At 34.8% G+C, this 17,589-nt stretch overlaps 2 protein-coding genes and 1 long non-coding RNA gene across 5 annotated transcripts in view; 2 read left to right on the top strand and 1 right to left on the bottom strand.

Moving 5' to 3' along the window:
• Nucleotides 1-1,948: 1,948 nt before the first annotated feature.
• LOC126867896 (2-oxoisovalerate dehydrogenase subunit beta, mitochondrial) lies at nt 1,949-16,497 on the bottom strand. Of its 2 annotated transcripts, none has more exons than XM_050622973.1 (8): nt 16,194-16,497; nt 15,384-15,461; nt 14,835-15,037; nt 14,557-14,712; nt 10,834-11,005; nt 9,701-9,846; nt 4,825-4,911; nt 1,949-2,501 (listed from the first exon to the last, which is right to left on the bottom strand). In XM_050622973.1, the coding sequence occupies exons 1-8, from the start codon at nt 16,327-16,329 to the stop codon at nt 2,361-2,363; spliced, it is 1,119 nt and encodes a 372-aa protein (XP_050478930.1). In that variant the 5' UTR covers nt 16,330-16,497; the 3' UTR covers nt 1,949-2,360. The 2 variants fall into 2 exon arrangements, with proteins under 2 accessions (XP_050478930.1, XP_050478931.1); XM_050622974.1 differs by lacking the exon at nt 16,194-16,497 and adding an exon at nt 16,064-16,083.
• On the top strand, nt 2,521-12,939 carry LOC126867963 (uncharacterized). Its single transcript, XR_007690497.1, has 2 exons — nt 2,521-3,153; nt 12,168-12,939. It is a non-coding gene; the product is annotated as an uncharacterized LOC126867963 (long non-coding RNA).
• A 566-nt stretch (nt 16,498-17,063) lies between the features above and the next one.
• Nucleotides 17,064-17,589, top strand: part of LOC126867871 (centrosomal protein of 290 kDa-like) — a 130,356-nt gene continuing 129,830 nt past the window's right edge. For both annotated transcript variants that reach the window (XM_050622902.1, XM_050622903.1), the window contains exon 1: nt 17,064-17,544. In XM_050622902.1, the coding sequence (XP_050478859.1) occupies nt 17,365-17,544 (180 nt within the window). In that variant the 5' untranslated portion in view covers nt 17,064-17,364. The remainder of the gene's footprint in view (nt 17,545-17,589) is intronic.

Genomic DNA, 17,589 nt, shown 5'->3' on the forward strand with positions numbered 1-17,589 from the left:
ACCAGCGGCAATTTAAAACTCGACTAAGTAATTTAGTATTGCATATTTCCTACGATTAACCCTTGTAACGTGAAGACACGCTCGTGGTATGGATTATGGTTTCGATCCAACAAAGGTTGTGTTTGTAACAAAGTTTAGTTCCAATTTGAACTTCACTTTTAGTTCTTTGAACTTCAGTTTTCTTTCCTCGAGCCTTAGCTCTCTATTTTATGAAGTCAATCACTGTAGCTTCTGAATGGCTCATGCATATGGCTCGTACTCTCTTCAATATTTATTGTAAATATAAAATGAGCGTCTGCTAGTTTACGCTTTTTTAAATATATAAGCTACGAATACAAAGATACATAATTAATTTCAAAAGTATTAAGAACAGTGAATATCAAACGTAATGTTAATAGCTAACGCTAAATCATAGCAATCATCTTCTGACCTAAATCAAAATGATCAATCACGGAGGTATTAAGGGCAGTAAAAATAGCTAACGCTAGATTACCCACTAGTCGAAACTGAAACATCTATAAACATAAACCTATCATCCAAAAACTTGACCAAGCGAGAGTTTAGCAACAAACCCGTGTAGAAGCCGAGCAACTCCTGTTCACAGTTGGCGGTGTGTTCCATAAATTATTTACGCATAAATTACGCCCGTTATGCTGTCAACAAGGAGAACATTTACGAAGCGTCGACCGGCAATCGTAGCGACGCTCTCTTTCTCCCTCTTTCCCTAGATTGAGGTCGCAAAATCGCTCGATTCTATCGACTTCGCCCGGTTTCGCCTTCTCCAAGGATACTCGTCGACCAGTGTAACACCTGAGACAGAAGCCTTGATTAAGATATTACGTTGCCACGCATGGTCCACACACCGATCAGGCGCACGATTTTACAGCTAAAGACAGACTTGACCCAGATATTCTGTAAAAACGAGTAGGCACGTCCGTTCTAATTGCGAATATCGATTCGACGGGACTCCTTGGTGCCACGCCACCGCCGCCATCGTTGTCGCCACCACCGGTCACCATGTGTTCAGTGTATCATCTTTCGACGGCAGGTTCAGCTCGAACAGAAGAATATTCACGCGCCTGTCCACGTCGAATTGGGCCAGGGACAGGTTAAACGACGTCCAACCGAACAATCAAAGCTGCACCCGCAGCTCCTTTCAACTTCCCCGTTAAAGAAACCGAGGAACGGGTCTAAACAAGAATTCGACGCGACTCGTAGAACGTCTTCCGGATGGACTGAGAGGTTTCACGTTTGGTTAGACAAGAAGATTGAACTCGTCCTTATATATATCGTATGATACTATGGTTGGCTGGTTTGAATCTGTTTGTTGGGAGGTAGATGAATATTACAATGTTATTGGCTAATATTTGGTAGTTTTGTTTCTGGGTGCTTCGGTGTGTACGTATCTATTATGTAAGATCGTGTATGCTGGAATTTTTAATTTATTAATATTTTTAAATTTATGTACGAGGAACGATTGTGCATACTGATTATAAAAAAGTATTCGCTCATGTTCTTAAAATACCTCCGGTAACAAACCATTGTTTGTAGTAAAAATACAGACAAGGTATTAGTGTTTGTGTTGCATATATTCTATATTTCCAAGTGTTTCTTTTTTTCTTCTTTTTTTTTAAGTAGACCGTTGGTCGAAACGAAGACTAGAAAATAGTCAATGAAAGGCAGTCGAAGCTTAGCAAAGATAGCAATCTTAAACAATGCTATTTATGCGGTATTGAGTAATTTTCCTTGTACTATACTCTTATCTTTGTGATTTCTTATTTAATGTCATGCTTTATTTATACATCATATTGTATTTGTTTTTACGATTTTGATATTCCATTTTGATTTAATGACAAAGAAGATCTACAAGTAAATTCGACGTGCTATGAATTCTACAAATTTGACATGCTACGTCATCGTTCTTACATACAATTAAAAACAATGTATACATTTGTTGAAAAAATTATCCTTTATTTTTTATACAATAATATAACGCAAGTTTATAACGCAAATGATATCGTGTTATTTGTCTTTTGAAATGTTATCGTCGAAATGTACATTACGCAATAAAGAACGTAACCCGATCTTGATATTGCCCCTCTTTTCAATCAAGTTTCACATCATTGATAATCAAACAACAGCTGACAGACCGGTTAATTAAAACCAACTACGTATATCGATCGAATCATCCTATTAAGAATGATGAAACAGAAATTCTTTGGACTGATTTTTAAACAGGCGAAAGAAGACCAAAAATCGATACTCATGCGTGTTGTTGTGGCGGGGTAATGTCCGCAGAGGCAACAGGTTTCTGGCGTCTTCTACTGCGACAAGTTCTTAAGTAGAATAGCCCTGGTTCTTCAGTACTTCAGGATCTTTCTGACTGCCGCGAAGCACCGCCACTTGTCTGGTAGATAAAATGGTTCGAAAACGTGTGGAAATGGACAATCCCAGCCTGTGACCCTTTGTATCGGAGCTTCCAAATGTAGAAAACACTCTTCCTGCATTGAAAATGTTCTTTTTACTCCTCTTTTATATTCTCATTTAACTATAATTTTCCTTTAAATTTTATAGATTATTAATCCATTATATTCACATATATAAACATTTCTTTTTAATTTTTTTTTTTTTAATTTTTCCATCGAGACAACGATCTACAGTGAGATCCGTTATAACGAGACGTGATAAAGTGCACTCGTACCGAGCGAAAATTCAAAGTCGATTTTCTCGAAAACAAAGCCTCGAACGAAAAATTTTTATTCTATATTTTCGACTTCTTTTTTCGCGTAGAATCACCCCCTTTCGGCTTATACCACCAGTTGTCAACCACCCTATATAATTTCCTATACGGCTGCCACCCCAATTTCTTTGACACAAGTTTTCCACTTTGGTCATCGCTAGTTCTAATGTTAGGGAAGTATGAATTTAGTAAATTTATTAAATTACTAATATTTATTAACATTTAAGTTAGCAATATGTAATAAATGTATAGCATAGCTAATCGATGTTTCCAATTGTTGTAGATTGTATTTCTGGAGAATATTGTTGGTGGAAAATTTGGAATTACTATATACTTCAAAGAATGCAAGAATTTTAAGTAAACAGTCACAAGAAAATTTCTAATGAAAGGTCTACACGAGGAAATCGCTATTAGTGAGTAAATTTGGCACAAAAAACAAATGTTAGTATTTAGGAAGACTTAAAGATCTCCCACGCTTCGTCTGAACAATTTTTCTAATGTGCACATTATTTTAAAAGCAGCCACAATATCTCTATTTAAAAAATTATTGAATTATAGAACTGGTAATTCACATAAATCTGAAAGAATGAATTCATCGGAGAAGTGCATTGAATTACGTAAAAATTATACTGATTGCATATATTCCGGAAACTACGTACGGTTAAACTTTTATTTTTAAGAAACGACATTTCGTACGCATCAGTCTAATACAAATGAAGCCTGTAAAAGGAACAATTTGTGAACTTAATTAACCGAATGAGAACAGTTTTACGAAGGTATTTAGATTAATGACAGTTATGAATACATTTCTCAGTTTTGTCACGTCGAACGACAGACATGATCGTATTATTAGGCGAATGTTTAAATTACAAACGATCGAACTATCCATTTGCTAATTTAGCGCTAGGTATAGGAGTTTTGCAAGGCAGCCGAGGTTTGTACATCTGAGCAAGCTGAAGCGTATCGAACCGTCACGAAGTGTGCGCATGACGTAACAGAAAATACGCGTAATGATATCCTGCCACATTCCAACAATGCATTGAACATGCATCTAATGGATTTTGGCACCGTGCACGCGCTACGTGTAAATAATTTCGTAACTACAATAAAATTCCGTTTATCTATCAACTGTGCCTATACGACCGTTCGATTGGAATTACGTGCAGTTATTTCGCGTAACATGGCCTAATTGCTCTGATATTTGCTCCAACTTCCTTATACGTGCATAATATTTAAATCGATCTATTAGATCGTTTCATAAGGTTCGCCGATTTCTACTAAACTTTAACATTTTGAGTTGAACCGTCAATATTTTTATCGAGCCATTATGAGCTAAATCGTCAACGTAGTCTTTTCCATTTTGTATTCGTAGTTCCATTTGGAAATTGACTTGCGCATCGCAAACTCACACATATATCTACGATTTAGAGTTTGATCAACATTTTTTAATAGAAATTTTCTCCTCGTTTATCAACGCGTATCTCGTAAATCTGACTTTTAGTTTTGTTCCGTTTGTATATCTATTCCTAGTCTTTCACTTTTAAAAGTCAGCTATATTAATTTATGAGTTTATTAACCTTTTAAAGTATAAAAGTTCAATATCACGTATCTCACTTTCTATTCAATTTCTAGATTTATTTAATATTTCTTCGTTCGAAAAAATGCTCCGCACTTTTATAGAAATTTTCATGCAAGAAGACGATCGTTTGTCGTGTTTGAAAATATAGAGCTTGCGGATAAATCGAATTAATATTTTCCGTTCTCATTATCGTTTTAATTTTCATTTTATGGAATACGTGAAGTATACAATGACACAAATTTTCACGACTCTCTGAATCTTCTTGAAATCTCTGCCTGGTAAGAATGAAATACCAATTAAGATAATAGACACAACATACGTGGTAAATGGAACTTACGAAACGATCTAACAGATTGGCAGTTTACGTTCAAATACTTTTGATTCTTCCTTAGTGTAATCTCTCTTCGTCACAGTTGAACGAGATTTAAGTTGAAATGTGGTAATCAGAGTTTCAATTTCGCTTACGCTGTTATGTCATACCATTTTCGAGGAAACATTTACTTACCTGAACGACTGAAACTATTTCTGCTCCGAAGCCACTCGTTAGCGGCGCTTCATGGGCGATTACCACGCGGCCAGTCTTCTTCACCGACTGTAACATTGTGTATCATTATTAAAGTAAAACGATCGCGTGTAAATCACAGATTGTCTGGTATTAATCTTTCGAAATAATTTCGCACGATTGTAACATTCAGGTAATTACATTCAGAAATAATTCAACAATATATTAGAGTAATGAGAAACTAGTGTTCTGATATTCTAATATATTCACGCTAATACCAAAATATCAAAATTATATTATTCCATTTCTGAGTAAGATAAAAAACAAGGCAACAGGATATATTAAGGTTTCGCAGTTCCCTTATTTATTACACGTATGTGCATAGGGATATTAGGCAGTTTGTAGAGGTTTGATACCTTAATAATACCATTAATCATTATCAAGAGAAAATGAATAATCCGTAAGAGACAATGTAAGATACATAGAAGACCAATTGATCATGTTTATAGAGATAAATTGTTTGATTTTTATAAAGTTAACCACTAACCATATATTATAGCTTTAAAATCGACAACTTCCGAATGGCTCATATCGAAATATTTCTTATTTCGAGGAATTCGATGCAATTACTGTAGAGTTCCTACGATTATATATGTAATTTTCGTAATATATTACGATATCAACCCTTGCATAGAAGATAACGTCAAGCAATTTCCACAGTCCCATTCAAAATCCCTCGATAGCATACATAATTGAACTAACCCGCTTATATCCCGAACCGTAAGCACGAACATCAATGTCTCTCCTAACACAGCTTGTTATTTCGTCGAAGGATAATCTCATCACTTACTCGAGCAACTCGATCCCTTTCCACACATCTTCACTGGTATTATAGAAACGTCCAATTATGAAATCGGCAATTAGATATTCATAGTCATTGCAACGGATGGTTCGATCCGTAATGTCGAATATAGACCAACCATGACCACCCACAATAATCCACGCTATCACGTGTCACGGAGGGTAATTCGTTCGGTAGAACAAGCCGTTTCCCAGATCAATTCGTGGATGATTTACGCACCGTCCCATATTGCTCGGAGTAGCAATAACTTATACGCGGACAGAGCCTGGAGCCCTTAAATCCTAAGAAAAATATATCTACACTAATGATAGCTTCGGATGCAAATAACTACATTGAGAAGACGTTCGTACCGCGTTAGATCAAACTATGTATTATACGTGAAAAGAAAATTGAACGTGTTTCTGTTAACTTTTCATTAGTGCTGAATCGAAATCGCGTAAAGAAATTCTTGTAAAAACAAAATTTGGTGTTTTAGCATACTTCGTCGAACTTCTAAAACCAGTATATTATCCCTGAGCATGCAATTACAAGGGTGGCGAGCAGAATAAATTACATCGTGTTTTAATCGGTTCGTTAAGGTACAAGAAGCACAGTCTTAACTCTCGTGGACCTTTTCTTGCCGATATGGGCTAATGCCACCAGCGGAGCTGGTTCGCCGCAAGAAAGTTACATTCTATCCAAGATACATTATCCAATCTTTATGAATCCTCTCTCTCTCTCTCTCTCTCTTAGAACTTGTTTAAATAAACAGAAACTAAATTTCTATATAGCCACTCCAACCCTTATCAGTTTCCATTTCTCACGATCTTCTTAAGCTTCTTACACTCGTTTAAATAAACAAAAACTAAATTTCCATATAACCACTCTAACCCCTTATCGTTCAGTATTTTTCACAATCAGGCTTCTTTACATTCTACCGCCTGTTAAAATCATGGCTTTCAGAAACCATACGATGCCTTTTATGCTCTGAGTGGATTTTATCCGCTAATAAGGGAATCTCGCGACAAACATCCTGTTCGAATGGCCTTGACGAACATATGAAAGCATGTGAACAATGGCTGCTTTGTTTTATGTAGCCACCGATGCCACGTTTTAGGTTTCGAACTGCGTTTAGCTGTCAATTTGGTAATTGAAATTTGGAAGTTTGGAAAAGATCTTCAAGACTGAAGTTTGAAGAGTGAATTTGATATTCGGCGGTAGAAAAACTCTACGATTCGAAATTTTACGGAGAATCTAAAATCACAAGTTTAAGTATCAAGGAATTTAGAATTAAAGATTTGGAAATCGGAGAATTCGAAATTGAAAGTTTGAAACTCGAGGATCGAAAAATTCGAAATTCGAAAAGGAATTCGAAAGTTCGAAGCTCGAGAATCCAAAGATAGAGAAGCTTTCGATCTGAAGATCGAAAAATTCGAAATCTCGAATTTAAAAGTTAACGAATAACGAGAAAGTACGATAACTTCCCTCTTTGACTTTATCGCAGGGGAATCTCGTGACAAATATCATCGACATCGACGTATCGAAATTACGCGAAACGGGTTTACAATTGCGCTCGCCACCTAGCACGCAGCGGGCTGGTTCACGTACGAGTTACTGTGTATAATACTGTCACACATAAGCGGCCGGTGCATACCGTACAATCGGCATATCATTAAACTAAAGATCGATTAGCATAAATCAGCGCGATATTAGCGTCGTTCCGTACTGCGGTGTGCCGTAATTCGGACGAGTGAATGTTGCCTTCTCGTTCGTGTATTCGAATCAACGTGACAACGCGACGTTTAACGTTTCGATGTTAAACGAGTAAGTAAACGCTCGATGAATTTTATTTGAGATTCGGTTGATAACAACAGCGATACCGAATAATTTGTGTGAATGAATATCGTCTTTGTTTGAAAATTTCAATCAACGTGACGACGGGGATATTCAATATTTGCAAGTTAAATAGACAAGTAAATACTTCAAGTGTATTTTGTTTCAAGCAAACGATTCGAACGTTTTAGATATTATTAATAAGTAAAGTTATAATCTTGGCAAACGTTTGGCAGTTGATTAATACAAATACAGGAAGGTTTCTAATTGTATTAGGTTGTGCGAAAAGTTTTTTTCGTTTTATAAGGAAATAACAGACGCACAATGTTTTTTGTTTTATATTACTTTATTGAATTATGCACGAGCATACTAATAGAAATATAACGAAATACATCATACCTAATTCAATAAAATAATATAAAACAGAAATTGTTGTTCATTATCATCTTATGAAATAAAAGAAACTTTTCGAACAACCTAATAGTATTATTAAATAATATTATATTTGCATTTCTTTGTGAAATTATGGAATTCATTAACTGATAATATGAATGAATTAGTTATTATTATTCTCGGATATTACTATTATCGTTTATGTGCATTTTTATATAATATAAACCAGAGGACATCGTAAAGTCGAAAAACAAGCGAGAATGAAAATCCATATGTATTTATACATATTAATAAATTAACAGCCAAACGGACAAACAATATACAGGTTATAAATTGCTGCGACATAAAGAATTTCTAGGAATTTACAATGTTGCGAGTCGAATAAAGCAATGCCAACCAATTCTTTTTTTGTAGAATTTATCAGAATTTACTGCTTCTTTTATTACCAAATTTATTACTATGCAAGAAATTTAATCGGTACAAATAATTTGTAACTCGCTCGTAAAGTTTTCCTAACAATATTCGTGGAATTATGCAAGAGAGCAGTGAACTCGCGTTGAATTTTCGATAGGCAGAGAGAGGCTGTAGAGGAGAGGCTTAATGAGCCGGTAATCGAAGGAGAGAGGCGCTAAAACAGCGACGATCGCGTTGGATTATTCGCGGTGGTACCGATTTCGCAAATAAAAATGGACGTGAACGCGTATATCTACATTTCGCAATTATTTCGCAACGTTCCACAAGAAAGAAAGCAACGGTAACTTTTTTCGACCGATTTCGAAAGATTCGTCTTGAAATCGAGATCTTTCGTTTCCTAATTGAAAAGAAAGTCACCATTTGTAGTTCGGTATCTTCGCATTAAAAGGAATCGGTTAAAAAAAAATTAATCGAAATAATATTTCGATGTATAATTACTGTATGCTAATATCGAGGGGATAAAAAATATGTTTTCTACAAACATAATATCTGACAATAAAATTCTGTAATAGCTTTGGGATAGAATGTAGAATCGTTTCTGGTTTCTCTCGGAAGATAAATGTTCCTCGTTTACACCTTGGTACGTTGATTTCTTCATTTCTTTACCTGTTTAATTATTCTTCGCTTCTATGAATATTCACCATTTATAGACTGTGCAGGTTTATTCTTTTATGGGAAATTTATACATACATAATAGCACGTAGAATACACATAATAGGCTAGAATACATAAAACTTTCATGCAAGTTGCATTCCTTTAACTGTATTCATAAAGATCCGAATTTGCATAAACATTCGCAATTTATTGTTGCATAAAGTAAATTCCGATTACTGTTCGTTGATAATCGTTGAAGTGGTACAAATGTACAATTCGCTCGATGTGTCATTTTCATCCTTAACCTCGTTTAATTCCTGTATCATTGATGCTATACAATCTATTTCTACCACATTATCCAACAGAGGGGAGACAATTTTTTTAAAACGCGAACCTTCCTCCGCCAGTTCCGCCAAAAAAAATTATTCGTTAAAAAACGGAACGATTTAAAAGGTCCTGAAACGCAAACCCTCCTGCACAAGTTGCCCAAGTGTAACTGCTTTCCACGAACGAATCGTACGATTAAAATACCGCGTATCTCCCTCTCTCTCTCTCTTTCTCTCTCTTATATCAACGAAGGACACGAACCCACGTAATAGCCGCGCAAACGTAACAGTCTCGCATTTAAACGTAACGCATGCAAACGATCCGGTTGCGTTAAACGCGGTAGAAAAGAAAAAGATGCAAAAAAACGAAAAAAAGGAATAGAAAAGAAAACGTAGCGAATTATAATGACGAAATTACCTTGCAAACGAGTTCCGTGTCCCAAGGCAGGATAGAAACGAGGTCTATCACCTCGCAGGACGCCCCGAGCTCCTCTTGGACAAGATCGGCCACCTCCAACAGTACGTGCACCTGAGTACCCCAGCCCACGAGTGTCACCGCGTCACCTACGTGCAAATCCACACACCTGTAACGCCGCTTGCCTCGTTTCACCTTACGCCTCTCGCAATTGCCCGCTGCGTCCTCTCTATAAGAGTCAGTATGTACACCAGTGTCGCCGGTATCCTGTTTCAGGAGACCGGTCATCGCGTGTGCCACTCCATCGATCGAATAATGAAAGGACGGTCGCGATCGATGAATATTATACGGGGTGCCAGAGATCGTTTTATTCTAGAAAACTTTATCAACTTGTATACCGTAGTAAATTTTATTTTATGCAACTTTTGTGCTGGAAATTTGTAATGTTATAACGGGTTACAAGGTGACGCGAATGAAATAATAGGTTCATAGTAAAATCATTAGAGAACACAAGAGCAACAAGAGACGTCCAATTTGTAATCAGCGAAGCCCTTTTTTACAATAATTCACTAACCAATATTTTAGTAAATCGATATATATCATACAGAGACGAACGCACAATGATTATTTCCAAAAATGAATCAACGCGCTCGACTCTCGAGAAGATCAAGAAATGGAACTATGAACATGTTCTCAAAAATCACTCAAAATAAACTTCTTCATAAATTGAAAGCCTTCAGAAAATTCGTAGTTCGTTTAAGTAATTCATGGCCGAACAATTGCCCGTTAAAAAACTTCTCGCTTGTGACGAACACATTGTATACAAACCAATAACCGTTCATTATCGATCATTCGCGCCGAATTAGCAGTTCACGAGCGTGTAACGAATTATTTATCCGGTCAATTAATCGTCGACGATATAGTATAACGACGCCATAAATTCCCTGTCCGCAAACTCGTGAAAGTTTCATCGCGATCTTGATTCGATCGTCCATCGATCGTACGAATGTACGAAAAAGAAATAGCGATTTACATTACGCGCGAGGAATGATCAAACGTGATCTATGGCATTGTTACGCAGTCTCAAAGTGAAACTTGTCCAGAGAAGACTCGTTGCTCCTTCCTGTAACGCTTACCTTCTCTTACAACCTCAGCCTTGCCGATCTCTATCTTGTAATGAGCTGTCGGCACATCGTCGATCGCAGTACGGTACAATATTTTCGGCTCGAACATGATGCAGGGATCCGGTTCCTCTATGCAGCTCAACAAAAGACCTTTCGCCTGTTTCGCTCCGCGGGGCATAACGATCTGAAAAGGACGTTCGGTTACATTTCATTTCTCTCCGTGTACTGGTCGTGCACACGCAATCGGTGATTACGTCCTGGAATTCGGAGAAGAGCGACCTTATCCTGTTCGACGGTCTCTCGATGCCGAGAACGACGTGTAGGTGGAAATTGCGATTTGATTCTTTCGGATGATGTAAGGTGAGTTTGGTCTGTCTTTTCGGTGTGCAGAACGGCCTTGAGGTTTATATGGAAAGGCTGTGGACGGTGGGTACCATATGTTATCGATTTTAACCACGTTTAGCTGGTAATTTGGCAATTTGAAAACTTTAGAATTTCGAAACACGAAGTTTGACGTTCAAGGACTGGGAAATTGAAAATTTAGGCCCTGGGATTTGAAAATTGGATAACTGGAAAATTGAAAAATTTTAGATATAAAACGTGAAAGTACCCTCAATTATAACTTGTACTGGTGTTCCTATAAAATTGTTATTTTCTTCTTTAAAGTTCTTTCGATCTACTGCGAGGATGCACCAGGATTTCAGTATTACTTCCGTAGTTTTGTTTAAAGATACGCAATAATTTAACCTTCACTTCATAAATGAACGTAAGGAACTTCGAAGGTCTAAAGTGAAGGAATTGAATGATTGTGTGATAGGGTACAATCCGTTTTCCTTGGAAATCATTAAAACACAAAGCTTTTTTTCCCAAATAATTAAAACCAAGCCAAATTCCATTTATATAAATTTTTATCCAAAATACCGTTTAAAACAGGTAAGCGATAGAATGTATTTGTTTGTTTGAAAAATTCGTAACATTTTTAACAATTCATAATCTACAAAATAATCGAATAAAATTGCTAAATTATAATCGTACATGGATAATTGTATATTAAAAGGAATTAAGAAAGAATTAATTATCTATTCCCATTCATTACACGTATATTTATTCTAGGTTTTATAATATGATACTTTAAATTATTAATTACGGATTTGAAGAATTTCAAGTAAAAGCTACTCGAAGGAATTCTATGCTGGTAAAAATAAGAAGCTCCTCAAAAAAGAACCACTGGAAAAAGCAATATATACGTTATTTAACAGAATGTTAAACATTTTTGTAATTTCGCTCCGAACTATCCAAACGATTTAATACTATATGCTAGCAACATACGTTTTATTACGTTGCAGGTTTGTTTCCACGGTTGGTGTACTATGTCAAAGCGCGCGACGAAGAGCGTGCGATCTCTCAGCTTCAGGAAATGTCGACGCGATGTTGCGCACTGCTGTTCATGTAATCGAGATGTATAGTGTCGGTAGTGACACGTTAGTGTACGAGGAAAACTTTCCTCATGCATACGTAGATACGTGCGTCGTGCAATATTCATAGAATCTCTTCCAGAAAGTTAAGAGTCAATGGCTATAGAATAGAAGTGAACTCGACAACGAAGGATCTCATATATATCCTTGAGCATAGAAATCCATTCTGGATGCTCTTCAACTTTTTATAACGTTTCTATTCATTCGTCACCAATTTGTTCCGTGACCGTTTCAATCTGAACGCGATGAATAGCCGGCGATTAAATTTACAAATTATTTAGTTGCGAATTAAATGAGAAGCGTTTCAATAAAAAAGAAAAGAAGCTATTGCCAGGATGATTGTTAAGATAAAGTGGCTAGTTTCTCTCTGTACCATTGATCTATTGTTTTCAATGAATCAATAATTTCGGTGGACGATTGTATCTGATAGAGACATCTGTCTAAGAATGAGGAAAGTATTCGTTATCGACGTGAGTTGAAGAACTTTGTAATCTACAGAACATAAAGAGCTTTTTTATCAATAAAAGCTAAAGAACTTTGGCACTAACTCTGCAGTGATAACATTAATAGTTGCTGGAATTGTTGTAGCTATGGATATATGAATAATTATTGCAGACGAAATATAGAATTTTTTATATCCCTATGATATTTGTGTTAATATTAATTAAATTCTATCTTCCTTTTACCATCATTATGACGTCAATATTCAGCTCTGTTTTATACTTTGTCTGAGATTTAACCTGCGTTAACATCAAAAGTGATATGAATGTAATGATTTATTACAATAGACATATGCGAAATCACAAATTTACATTCTATTTGGTGCATATGACATTGTAATGTATATGTATATCTACATATTGAAAACTATTATGTAATTTAATATAATTCGATATAAGAATAATATGATTTGAAGTATTCTGTAACTTATTACATTTTGTTATGCTCAATTCTTTAGAACACAAATATACAATAAAACTATAATAGTAAATTATGAACTATTAATTCGTTCTCTGTAATCAAATTTACCACCATTAAGTTGACAATATTTTTAGCCAATCAGCGCCGACCTCCTTCTTTTAATTCGTGTGAACCTCGTAGCAATGATGTTACGCGCGGAATTTTTGGTCGGAAAATGTCGTTGCATAGTTCGTCGCGATTTTATGCGATTTTGATTAAATTTTTAAGTGTGTTAGTGGAATATTGCGTTTCAAGTGCTTCATTTGCGTGCTAAGAAACCACGTATACCTGAATCCAATCAAATTATCAACTACAAGGTAAGAATTCGTATCTAATATTCTATAGCCCAACATTTACGCGCCATTAGAGATCATACTTATGGTACAATGCTTTTGTAGCACCTTCAAATACTGTTTCGTTACTGAATGTTTTTTCATATTTGCTCAATAATCATTCGAATTTCATAGAAATTTTATTATTAAGTAAGTGTCTGTGGCATCATATTCATAAATTTTCACAAAGTTATATGAATATATTAATGTTGTATAAATGAATTAAAATATAATAGATATCATAAAATATGTTTTTCCTTGCTATAATCGTGATAAATCAGATTACAGCTACTATGGATATGTCTTCTGATAAACTAATGTTCTGGCGGATGCATCAGAACAATTGTAACAAATGTATGAATTCTTATAAGAATACCTGCACTGTTTTTCAGATGTTTCATTCTTCAGAACAACAGTTTGTACTGTAGCGGTCAATGGCCGTAGAAAAAGTTTCAAGTTGAAACGGAAAATTCAAAACTGGACGAGATTCTTATTATTATGCCTTTGAATATTAACGTTGTTTTGGGTTACAAGGTCTAGATTGTTATTGCTGTTTCATGTAATTTTTAACTAGAGTTACACAAGAAGGTTAACTTTTTGTAGTAACGTCCGTTGATATAAATGTATGAACACGCTTCCTATTCTTTCTTCGATTGGTATAGTACCATAATACATCTGACTATTACAAATTCATCCATTCGTTACTTCATTAAATATGCCTACACGTTATAACCACCTCAGTATATTCTTCATACAGAACAGTATAATATGGTATATTACATATAGTACAATCAAATAGTAGAAAATATCAAGTTATTTTTCTCGTCTATTTTTCGGAACATTCGTTCGTCAGAAAATGCATCCATTGTAACCATAGCTTAGTACATCCGATAGTAATAGAAAAAGGCATGTTTTATAATATTTATATTATATTTTAATTCAATATATTTAATACTAACAAATTGTACCTTCAATCCTGGTGTATGAGCGAAATAAGCTTCTGGACTCTGGGAATGGTAGAGTCCTCCATGACCGACAGCGCCACATGGTGTTCGAACTGTCAATTTACCACAATCGAATTCTGCTCCACTTCGGTATCTAAGTTTTGCTGCTTCGTTTACCAACTACAGATAGAATAATTTATATTACAAACTAAAATGTTTATGCATGATAGGATTCTTTTCTTTAGAAAAGCGGTTTTAAGCTTGTGAAAATTAGTGATCGAAATTTTTAACAATGTTGATACCTGGTCGAAGGCAGGAAATATGTAATCAGCAAATTGAATTTCTGCGATCGCTGTTACACCAACGGTGGCTAAACCAATTCCAAAGCCAGCGATTCCTTGCTCGCAAAGTGGCGTGTTAAAAACTCGATCATTGCCGAATTCCTTTTGTAAATTCATCGTACAGCGAAATACTCCTCCAAATGCGACATCTTCACCGAAGATCACTAAGTCAGGAAAATTATCAGTGTTCTTCATTGATAAAATGTTTGCACGTAAATGAGGGTATATATAGTATATAACAATATTTATATTGATATTAATATTGGATAACAGGTCTATAGTAATTTACATATTATAACTAGAACCTTATCAATTTAAAAAACTGATACAGAAATTAATTTGTCTCTCTGAAAATTAATATTCTATCTTCACATAGTACTAGTAATTTTTTAAATCAATTAATAGCAACTAGTAAGTAGTGACTAGAATTATTTATAGTGTACACTTCACTTAGTAATTTCATTGAGTGTTCAATAAAAGAGGGAGAGAAAATTTTTGAAATTTCATTACCTGCAGCAGGGTCATTCTTCAATGCTATTCGAAGTCCATGGTTTATCGCTTGATACATATTCATTTTTTCAGTTTCACCTAAAACATAATTGTATTAAAATTATATAGTTATGCTTGCCATTACATCTTCACTGTTTTTCTTATTGCCATTCATAATTCAACTTCTTCATCTATACGTAATACTGAAGTATTCTCTCGTGTCTACTTATTTGTCTCATCATCCTTACCAGGAAACGGCAAATGTAATTTAACGCACAACTACTGTAATTAGTAATAAAGTAGCGATTCAATTGCTGACATAAAAGCATTACACAGACATGTATTTTCGTCTTTTTATCTACACAAATCAATTTTTTTTTTCAAAAATTACAATAATATATCTTTATGAAAATGTCACAAAAATATATTCATTCAACGATTGACAAAAATATATTTACACTCAATGGTTAACGAAAAATTATTTTTATCCCCTTAACGCTCATGCCCATATGAGACACGGATATAGTTAACGAACCATTTTTTTAACAAATCAACATATTTAGCGATAAACAGTCACGTTTTTGTATTTATAAAAACATTTGTTCTCTTTAATTTGTCCTCCTTAGAACTTGTACTTTGCATGTTATTCTATTAAAAACGTAATGTAAAGTATTAGAATTATAAAAAATATATATTATTACATAGCTAAGAAACAATTGCGCTAAAAAAAATTGCGCGTCTTTAACTGATTGGATCGAAAAAAGTTGCACGTTTAGGAGTTAATCGACTGGTGGTCAAGAATCACAATTAAAATCAATCGTATTTACTCACCAGGAACGATGATGGTTTTGTCGGTATAATACGTGAATTGTATCCACCTGACTTGGTCGCGTAACATAGATGATCTTTGCGTGAAATTGAGAATTAGAGACGCGTTTAAACGCGTAGACAATTTACTAAGTATCATCGCAACGAAGTGACGGCTCACGCAGCGTGGCGATAATGTATTCGGTTTAATATGTTATCGTTATTTACATACAATATCGTATTTTAAAACTCGAGCACCCATAACCGTCTGAATGTTGAATTTCGTAAATAGCCTTGTTCAGTGGTTCACATACTAATGATACTATGTGTCATACATGTAAAGATATCACGTGACGCTAGCATTAGCATGCGAGCTGTAAATGTGTTTCCAAGTTGTTTTAGATAAGTATTCTTATCATGTTACATTTCTCTTTTCTCTATTATCGAATTAGATTTTTTCTTGCGTTTGTAACTACAGAGAAGCATTATATGCAGCTGTATTATGAATACGCAAGTTAGATGTAGGTATGAAATGATGTAGGTATGTAAGAAATTATTGTGAAAAGTGTATTCCTTATTTTTCTGTATTTAAATGATTTTCATACAATATGTGAATTCTACTTCCTTCAATATTCATAGTGGGATTAGATGAGAGTATAGCTGGTTATCTTGTTTATGTGAAACACTTTTTGATAATGTTTCTATTGCCGTCATAACATAACGTAATACTATCACTGAATCATGTACAATATTTTTAATTCGAGGTTTCAAAGGTATTCATTTATATATATGAATTTTCCATATAAAAATTGAAATTTATAAAATAAAAATTCGAATATACGAACTAACATTAACAAAAAATAGCGTAATTTTAATCAAATTTATGGCAATGAAAACATCGTATTGACCTCTGTGTTTTATATAATAGTGTTTGAAAAGTATTTATAAAATTTTTTGAACATTATAAAGTACATATTTCAAACAAAATTTTCGCTTTCATGCGTTAATAGGAGATGTTTCAATAATGTTACATCTTCGTATTAGTTTTCTAAGTTCTCGCCAGATGTCGGATCAAACGCTGAAAACGAGTTCCCATGACAACTAGCTGGCAGGCGTCGCTGGTAAACGTCAAACATACTGATTACGTAGAAGTAGTGGGGTTATATTTAGTGGTAATAAACAATTATCGCGAAAAATGGGTCGTACTGATTGGGATCGTATATTATCAGCGGATCCATCGTCACTAACCGACGATGACATGGAGGATCTTTATCCTGCTGTGATCAGTTGCGACGTTGACGATATTAGTGATATACATAACCTACGAACTTTGATGAAACTATCTCAAGAAATACTGCAATACAAAGACAATCAAGTAAAAATAATCATTTAACATTTTTATTCAACACGAATTGTTCTT

This window comes from Bombus huntii, chromosome 7 (assembly GCF_024542735.1).
Source record: "Bombus huntii isolate Logan2020A chromosome 7, iyBomHunt1.1, whole genome shotgun sequence".
NCBI classification, from domain to species: Eukaryota; Metazoa; Arthropoda; class Insecta; order Hymenoptera; family Apidae; genus Bombus; species Bombus huntii.

What these genes read in the sequence shown, in the direction of transcription:
- LOC126867896 (XM_050622973.1), bottom strand. Translation starts at nt 16,329, where the DNA reads ATGATACTTAGTAAATTGTCTACGCGTTTAAACGCGTCTCTAATTCTC. An exon ending in GAAGAATGACCCTGCTGCAG is followed by an intron (nt 15,038 to 15,383) that starts GTAATGAAATTT and finishes TTCCTGACTTAG; the next exon opens with TGATCTTCGGTGAAGATGTC. An exon ending in GGCTGAGGTTGTAAGAGAAG is followed by an intron (nt 9,847 to 10,833) that starts GTAAGCGTTACA and finishes ATTTGCACGTAG; the next exon opens with GTGACGCGGTGACACTCGTG.